The sequence below is a fragment of the Mesoplodon bidens genome, assembly GCF_964165515.1.
Source record: "Mesoplodon bidens genome assembly, contig: HAP1_SCAFFOLD_579, whole genome shotgun sequence".
Taxonomy (NCBI): domain Eukaryota; kingdom Metazoa; phylum Chordata; class Mammalia; order Artiodactyla; family Ziphiidae; genus Mesoplodon; species Mesoplodon bidens.
In genome coordinates, this window is record NW_027671439.1 from 19,566 (window position 1) to 28,802 (window position 9,237).

A 9,237-nucleotide genomic window follows, 5' to 3' on the forward strand; every position below is an offset into this window, starting at 1 on the left:
AAGCTCCCCTCCAGAGACCACCCAGTCCCGCCCGATGCCACCGGAAGCGCGGAGACTTATTGTCAATAAGAACGCGGGCGAGACCCTCCTACAGCAGGCCTCCCGGCTTGACTATGAGGTGAGCATCCTTGTGGGTGCCCCGGATCAGGATCCGCCGGCTGCTGCTCCTTGGGTGGGGGACACACTGGCTGGGGATGGGGGGCGGGTCTCAGAGCCCAGCCCCCTCCACGTGGCGGGCTGGGCTGGGTGTTCCAGCAGGGTGTTTGCGTTGGCTCCCGCTCACACTGCGGGCTCTTTGGTGGCTTGTTCAGTCGTGGTGTGAAAAGAAAGGCAGGCCTCTCTGATGTTCCGTTCCCGTTCAGGCAGGTAGGCTGCTTCGGCCAGTCTGGCTCACTTATCTCTGATATAAAATCTGACCTAACCCAGGGCTTGGCGACCAGGGGAATTTTAATGAGCCCTTTTGGATTCTGAATAGCAAGAAGGAGAGTAGTTATTAGCTCTACTAACTTGTGCTGTTTGGGGCAGAGTGATGCCCCTGTGGGGTAGCGGGTGGGAAGTGTCTGTGCAGAGTAGGGGTGGGAGTGGGGCAGACCTGAGCAGTCTCTTTCTGAGAGGGCACGGGAGCCGAGGGCTGATGGGCGGGGAGCAGGGGTTGAGCCTTGCACAAAACTCCCTGTCCACACTGCTGTATCCCAACCCAGCACGGCTGATGACAGTGATGGCCTCTATTGCTAGAGCAACATAGAAAGATAGCTGATATCTGCCTAAGCCCGTGTGATCTGTAGTAACTCCTTTCACCCTTTTAACATCTTCACTTGGGAGTAACGCGTACTAGCCCACTCTCGGATGAGGAAACTGAGCCTCAGAGGGGTTAGCTGATACCCGTACAGGTAGCAATCCAGCAGTGCTCCACAGCCCACCACGCTCCTCAGCAAGACTGGCTCACACTGGAATTGCCCTTTTGACAGTTCAAAACCTCTGTGAGACAGATGACTCTCTCTGCCCTGTGCAGTTCCCCCACCATACTTGTCAGTAGCAATTGTGATGTAATAGCCCACAGGGCAAAGGCATTTTTCTGTGCTGGCATCAGCCCTCTGGGAGTTGAATGGTGACAGTAAAACGCGGTGCAGCAGGCTGAGCGTGGAGGTGTGGCTGAGCACTGGGGTGGCAGGACCCAGGCTGGCCCGGAGCCCTGGCGCCCACACCCTCAGCCAGCTCTGTGCCCCTGTCCCCCGTCTCCCGTCGTGTCCCCCCACCCCGGTCCATAGTGCCGTGAGCCCTTGGAAGTGTGCCTGCCTTGGCCCTAAGGCATGCCTGTGGGTGGGTAGTTGGAAGCACTAGGGCTATGCTTAGTTTGGGGTGTTTTTTTGTTGTTGTTGTGGGTTGAATGTGCTGTTGTTTATATCTGCACGTCTCTTGGAGACCTCTCCATTAGCTAGAGAGCACTTTGTGGTAGTTAGCGCAGTTACTTGCAGGTGAAGTCCAAGGACCACCCAGTTGGTTTCCCAAGAGCTGAGAGCGGGCGCCTAGGAGGACAGAGCAGTTGTTGCACATAGTGTGGAGCTAGACCCCCCGTGGTTGAGAAGATAGTCTCCTTGCTTCCAGCAAACGCTGGAGGTGCGGGGGAGACCCCTAACCCCAACTTTTGGGTTAGGGTTGAGAAAGTAGACTCCCGCTTCCAGCAAATGCTGGAGATGGGGGGGCGGGGTGCTGCTGCACCCGCCGTGGAGGGCGGGGCTCCGAGCCCCACCTGTGAGCTTGGCATCATTTCCAGCAGCCTCCCTTTGGGACCAGAGACGTCAAAAGACCCTCGTTGGTCCTCTAAGACAGTTTCCATTTTGGTTTGGTGGCTCTGAGGCCTGGACCAAGGGGCACTTGATCCATCCTTTTTTAGGCTACCTGGCCTTTGATTGCACAGGAAGCCTTGGGAATGTTTACGGTGGGATTTGTTTTTTTCTTCAAATGTAAATTTCAATATGTAGATTCCACACATCACCAGTGTTGATGCTGAACATTGTGACAAGTAGATGAACGCTTTCAACTTTGAATCCAACTTTCTGGGATTTCTCTGGGCAGAATTTTAAATGTTGGGATGATGGCCCAGTTGGGAGATGTGGCAGCTTCAACCTTTTCAAATTGAAGGACAGTTTGCTTAAGCAGATAAGGGTGTGGTTTGGGAGGGTTTTCCTGAAGTTTTGTCTTCAGCATTCTTGGTTATTTTCTTCTGCTTAGCCAAAGATACCATGTGCAGTATAAAGGCTGTCTGATCTTTATGTCATGATAATCTGGTTCTGGAAGTTTAGAAACACACTCTGGCTTCAGATCCGCGTTAAATAGATCACTTGTGTGGCCAAAGACCTCAAACCTTTCCCTCCTGGGAAAAAGGCTTCTATTTCTTAGGCTAAAACGCCAGTGTGCAACCACATGCTTGTGCCTTTAGCGGTGATGGTTAAATTTTCTATGAATTGAATGTCATGTTTTTTAAAAAGTTAATGAGGCATTTAATTAACTCACAACGTCGGGCTTATGGCCTTTATGGTTACATTTTCCGGGTAATGGCATTCGGCTTATAGCTGCTGAACAGAGAGCTGTCCGACAAAAGCAGTTTGACTTTGCTCGGGAATGGCTGGGCTGCCCTTCAGACACTCCCGTTTATTTCTAGCGGAGAAAATAGACCAAGGAATTTGTTGCGTCGACAGACTCGCCCCGCTTCTTCACCTTTCAGTTAGAGAAAGTGTTGGTGGCGATGGTTGCCATCCATTTAGAGGCCATCACCCTCCTAGCTAGGAGAGTGTAGTTAGCCCATTTGACCCCCAACAGAGAAGGCCTGTGGGATGCTCGTCACAGCTGGATTGCATCCCTCTAACTGGGGCCCTCTTGGGCCTTTTGAATCTTCCCAGCTGACCAGGTACCAAAGACCTGAGTTATAGGTCTAGTACTTCATGTTGAACTTGGGGTTTAGTATCTCTGGGCCTCAGTTTCCAAGTGTTGAATGAGGATAGTACTACCTTCCTTTCCTGCTATCTCCTGGGTTCCTGTGGGTGACAGAAGATGTCCTCATCTGGGGAAATGAGAAGCACTGTGTAAATAGTGGGATCAACGTGGTTGAGTTAGGACAGCCCGTGGCAAAAAGTCTGACCTGGCCGTGGGGCTACTGCTGCCTTTGCTGCCATCTTCCAGGAGAAGAGAGTTGACTTACCCATCAGCTTGGACAGCCTTTCATTTCTAGGTACCCTTGAATCTGCCCTAGTAGTGATGAAGGTTTCCAGGTGAAGGCCATGATTGTCACAGCAAATAAACCCTGCGTTGAGTAAATTGATGTGTGCACAGCAGTTGGTGGCGTTCAGACCTGATCCCAGAGCCACGTGACAGGGCCTCTCCCTGGCTGGGGCACACAACTCCTTAGCTTGCAGCCGTCCACTCAAGTCTGGCTAGTGAGGGCCTGCTAAAAGAGCAGCAGCTTCATGCGGTATCCTGGATACCAGGGCTCGGGGCAGGTGGCCTGGGAGCCCAGAGGATTGTGGGCTTTCTGGCAGGTTGGGATGTAAACGGAGAAACGCATTCGTGGGCGTGCCTTTTCTCTTCCTCCTCTTGTTTTGGAAGGGAGCTGCTGCAGTGACCTGAAGTAACAGGGCACCGATGGCCAGGTTTACCAGCATGCCCCATTAGGTTCACGTGGTAAGCAAATGGAACATTCTAGTTTGCTCCCAAGTGAGTGGTCACCTTTGATTGGCGTGTCCTCCAAAGGGCATAAAAGGTTTTACAGAACCCATCTCGCACTTATGGGCGGCTAGAATGACCCCCGTTTTAGGTTTAACAGATGAGTTACCTGAGAGATGTCACAGGGAGGCCTGTTCTGACCCCATCCCATCCCCCCTTACCCAGCAGACCATGTGTTGGGCCACATGCACGTTCTGCCTACTCCCAGCTCTCAGAACCTGACAGCTCTCTGCTGGGCACGACTTACCCAGTATAAACAGTATAACGTGTTTTCTGGTGGCAAATGCTTTCGATGTGTCTGAAAACTTTCTTAAGGTAATAAAACATTGAATAAGTTCCTGCTCTGCTTACTGGGAGTGGTTCATATTAATATTTTAACAAGCCAAAGAAATAAGGTTAATAACAGTGATTCTAATGCACAGTGTTGACACAGAACATCTCCGGGGGCGGGGGTGAACATTTTATTTGATTCTTGAAATGTGGAGGTTGCAGCCTGTGGTGTATCAGGTTTCTGTCATTAACTTGGGGCAGAATCAGTCTAAAATTTTCATATTTACTCGAGAGGGTGGAGTGAGGCAAAATAGAGGGTGGGGTTATTGGAGGCATTTTGTGTCATTCCTCGAGAATGGAGGGAGAGAGCTTCTCTTTAACTCTACTTAACATACAGACAAGAGCATCTGAGGCCCAGGTTCTGATTTGGGGTCTTAACAGGGGGCGCGAGGATGTAGCTGACCTGGGTGTCCCTGCTTCTCTAAGCTGGGGAATGTTCTCTGGCTGATTGAAGCTCTCTTTAAGTGTTGGTCATCCATACTTTTATCTAAACTTGTGTTATCGTCCACTGCCACTGACTGAACAGACCCATCAAGTGAGAATGGTCTGTGCTTGGCAATGTGTCATCTAAGATGTTAGCAGCCGTGACACCTCTGTACTGGTCACGTCGGCCCCTGGGCTGAGGGCTTTCATCGCTATCCGAATGCGTCCTCTCAGCCGCCCTGTGGAAGCTTGGAGAAGTTCAAGGGTAACTTGCCCATGGCCAGGCCACTGGTGCAGCAGAGCCTTAGACAACACTGTCTGCATCTCCAAGCCCTTCTCACACACTCTCATGCCCCACCAGGATGCCTGCCACCTCCCCGCGCCATGGTGGGCTTTTGGCCCCAAGGATGTATGCCTTTGAAAGTGGGCACGGCCAAGCTATGGGGATGTCACCCTTACAAGTTTCACTGTATGGTTGTCTGATGGTATCTCCTCTCCTCTCCTCTCCTCTCCCCGTAGGAAGTGGTCTTGTACTGCCTGGAGAACAAGATTTGTGATGTGAACCACCGCGACAACACGGGTTACTGTGCCCTGCACGAGGCTTGTGCAAGAGGTTGGCTCAACATCGTACGACACCTCCTTGAATATGGTGCCGATGTCAACTGCAGTGCCCAGGATGGAACCGGGTCAGTGGCGGTCTTGCTCTTGGCGTGGCCCTGCTGGGGCATAGGCAGTGGTTCTCAGGGTGTGCGGGGAACCCCAGAAGGAAAGATGGAGAGTGAGTGCCATGTAAGCACACTGGTGGCGGAGTCCTCTAGAATGGAATCGGACAGATCTTTCTGGCAAATTTACATAGAACTTTAAAACTCTGTGACACTCTTATGGACAGAAGTCCCTGAAAATGTTGAGCCTGCATGAATAATCAGGGGTGTTCTCTTTTAAGACCCTGGACTCTCCACCAGCGTCTGTTGAATCTCAATCTTGAACATATATGTGAGTTGAAAGTTGCAGGAGTACAGACAGGTCCAGTGGCAACTGGCTTGATAGGACCTGCCGTGTCCACCCACATCCCCGGGCCTGACCCCCACTCTGTCCTTGACCTCGGTTTATTGGCCAGAGGCCCAGGTGTGAGTCAGCCCAAGCATCTTCCTGGTTGGACCTGGGATGCCACCACGAGGCAGGGCACTGGGGCTTTCCTGACAGTCATAAAATGAGCAAAACCGTAAGGTATTTGGTGGTTCATGGTTTCCAAATAGCATCCTTTCTGGATGGGACTGCGGACAGTGTTCCTGACCCCAGTGGACACGGACAGGAGTACTCTGTATCCTCCTGAGAACTCGCCCTGCCTGTCGACTGCTTCTGGGCGAGAGGGTTGATCACTCATCTCCAAATTGGTTTCAGGAGAGGTTCCACTTTGCCCCTAGTTTCTTTTACAAACTGCACTTTTTGGGTTTTGTTTGTAATGGTATAACAATGGCTTGTCGTATCTGCTTCCGTGATGCTGGGGTTCTTCCCCCCACCCCGCCGTATGTTACCTTCATACAGTCTGTCACTATTTAAGTTCATTGGAAACGTTTTCATCGTGGCCTGAGTTCCTCCTTGGGCCATGCATTAAGAGAGATTTGCATTGAAGAATGAGGCCTGAGATGGTCCCTTCACCTGTCCCGTAAAGGGTTATGTGTTGAAATAACAGAGTAATTTGTCGCAGCGACCGTACACTCACCTCCTCGGTGAAATAGCGCGCCTATGAGGCTTGGCCGCACACGCTCGATTTTGCCCCGTGTCCTTAGAAGCAAGCGTCGCGTGCACAGGTGTAATCCTCCGCACCTCTCCTAGGCCTCTCCACGATGCTGTCAAGAATGATCATCTCGAAATTGTCCGCTTGCTCCTCTCCTACGGTGCTGATGCTACCCTGGCTACGTACTCAGGTAGAACCATCAAGAAAGTGAACCACAGCGAACTTCTGGAGAAGTTCTTAACAGGTACGGCAGAGGTCAAGACACGGTCTTGTTCAAGCATCTAGACGGTGACTTCACAGCCTTTCACCTGGGTTCCCCCTACCCCCACCCCCCGTTTACTCTAAGTGACCCTTTACTGGGAAAAGCAGCCCAACGTTAGTCTGTCAAAGAAGAGATACATACTTTGAGTTTTGCAAGGTGGGGGGCTGGAAAACTCTTAGCTAGCCAGGCTAGCTTTTGTTTGGCAGGCTGGGGCGGTGAGGCGGGCAGTCCCTCAGGAAGGCGGGTGGACGCGTGGGGAGGTTTCAGTCAGATACCTGGAGGCGTGTGCAGTGGGACTTGTCAGGAGGTGACACCAGCCCCAGCGTGAGATGTTCCCGAACTCCAGCAGCATTTGCCTCTTACCAGCAGGTGTTATCTTGTTTCTTTTTCTCTCTCTCTCTCTCCCCCTCTCTCTGCAGACTGTTTAAATAACCTGCAGGCTCCTGACGACGGTAGCCCCGGTTGCTCTTCGGAGTTCTCTGGCAGCTGTGTGTGTGGTGAGCAGCCTTGTTCGTTCAGCTGGGCTTGTGGGGGTGGGGGTGGGGGTGATGCTGTGAGCAGGACTTGGCTTGGGAAAGAATTTTTCCAGGGTCCTTTTTGGCGAACAGCTGGAATCTTGCTGCAGCTTACTGACCTCTCTCTTGTTTGCCGCCCCCCCCCGGTTAGAACCAGATGATGAAAGTGGTTACGATGTTTTAGCAAATCCCCCACGACCGGAGGACCAGGATGACAGCAACGAGGCCTATGGTGACCTATTGGAGTTTGAATTTTCCGAAGACCCCGTTTTGTCGTGTTATAACATCCAGGTGTCCGTCGCTCAGGGGTGAGCGTGGCCAGCATGTGGTCGAGAGCCAGCCCAGCTGTTCTGTGGGGTGGCAGGAGTTAGAAATCCCCTTCAGCAGATGAGGGTGGCTGGGTTGGGGGGTGAGTGAATCCCTCACCAAGTGTCCACCGACCTCACATAATGCAGTGGAACTTTTCCAGAAAAGTTTGTGGGGTGGGAGGGCTCCCCAGCCAACTGCCCTCATTGGAACACACCCCTAGAGCCCAAAGGACACGGGAGTCAGCGACTGCAGTTGCACAGTTTCAGTCAGTAAACTCTTGGGGAAGGGATCCACCCCAAACGGCTACCATAGGGGCCGTCCAAGGCGCGTGAGGTCCACGGGACGATACTGATGTGTACCGTCTTCTCGTATAAGATTAGAGAAAGCCGTATGTGGCACCTGGGATCTTATGTGTCTTCAGATTTGCTTAGATCGAGTCTTGTCCCCACAGTCGGGCCACTGTGCCCCATGACCAACCCTTTGGAGTGAACACATCAGGAGACCTTGCTCTGCTGTGTGTTGACCCTGGTGCTTAAGGAGTAGCATCCTCCTTGGACTCTGAGGCTGGGAACGTGTCTGCCTTTGTGGTGACATTCTATTCGGGATAGAGATGATAAAGCGTGGCAGGGTATCAGGAAGGATTGTACCACCTCCCTTCTCGAAAGAGCCTCACTCCCGGCAGCATTGAGGGGCGGGTTGGAGGTGTGGGAGAGGCAAGGAAAGCCAGGTGACCTCGAGTGTTTCTCATGCTCTCTCCATGAGGGCCGGAGGAGAGGAGAGGTCAAAGAGGTGTTTGCCATCTCCCTTGGGTTGGCATACAGACTGGTTTTCCCCAGTGACTAGAACGGGGTGCACTTACTTGGAGAGGGGTGACCTGAGTTGTGGCCAGAGCCAAGGCAGCACTGGGGTGGCCTGCAACGAGGCTCGTTCAGGGGCGCTGCTCCTGCTTTTGTCTAAGTTGGCTGGTCTGCCCTAGGTGGTCTCTTAACACATGCACATGAGTCCAGAGTTCCCCCGCTAGAAGTAGATCTTCCGGGCTTCCCTGGTGGCACAGTGGTTAAGAATCCGCCTGCCAGTTCAGGGGACACAGGTTCGAGCCCTGGTCCGGGAAGATCCCACATGCCACGGAGCAACTAAGCCCGTGCGCCACAGCTACTGAGCCTGCACTCTAGAGCCCGTGAGCCACAACTAGAGAAAGCCCGTGCGCAACAACAGGCCTAACACAGCCAAAAATAAATAAATAAATAAAATTAAAGAAAAAAAGAAGAAGTAGATCTTCTGAGGACAGTGAGAAGTGGGGTGGGGGTGGGGTAATCAAAGTGGAAGTAGCAGGCCCTTTCACCGCCAGGAGACGGGTAGTTCATAGTTGGGAGCGCCTCTCATTTTGCCGGAAACTCAAACCACTGTCCTTTCTCTGGTGTAGGCGTCGTAACTGGCTGTTGCTCTCAGACCTGCTCAAGAAACTGCAAATGTCCTCCTGCATATTCCGCTGCAATTTCCCAAATGTGGAAATTGTCACCATCACAGAGGCCGAGTTCTGCCGGCAAGTGTCAGCAAGTCTCTTATTCTGTTGCCCCAAAGACCTGGAGTCCTTTAATCCGGAAAGTAAGGAGCTCTTAGATCTGGTGGAGTTCACGAACGAGCTTCAGACTCTCCTGGGCTCATCCGTGGAGTGGATCCTCCCCAGAGACCTGGACTCAGACCACGACTGGTGAGCTCGCCAGGGCCCGCCGTGTACAGTGTTTCATGGTGTTAATCCTTGTGCATATGTGTCCTAATACGACTATTTCTGTAAAGAAAGGACACTATGAGACACGACTCCAGTCAGAAGGACTTCAAAACATGTTTTTTTCTTTTTAAAATTTTAAGTCAGTTTTTATGAAGTTGTTAATAAAGTTTCTTTACTTTTCAGTGTACACATGCTTTGGAATATGTTTGTT

The 9,237-nt window shown here is 51.9% G+C and overlaps 1 protein-coding gene across 2 annotated transcripts; it reads left to right on the plus strand.

Annotated features, from left to right (window-relative positions):
* The first annotated feature begins 7 nt into the window (after nt 1–7).
* LOC308611341 (BCL-6 corepressor-like) lies at nt 8–9,017 on the plus strand. 2 transcript variants are annotated; one of them, XM_081260162.1, is made up of 6 exons: nt 8–118; nt 4,993–5,159; nt 6,310–6,455; nt 6,893–6,970; nt 7,140–7,296; nt 8,721–9,017. In XM_081260162.1, the coding sequence occupies exons 1-6, from the start codon at nt 35–37 to the stop codon at nt 9,010–9,012; spliced, it is 924 nt and encodes a 307-aa protein (XP_081116288.1). In that variant the 5' UTR covers nt 8–34; the 3' UTR covers nt 9,013–9,017. The 2 variants fall into 2 exon arrangements, with proteins under 2 accessions (XP_081116288.1, XP_081116289.1); XM_081260163.1 differs by lacking the exon at nt 6,893–6,970.
* Nucleotides 9,018–9,237: the final 220 nt, after the last annotated feature.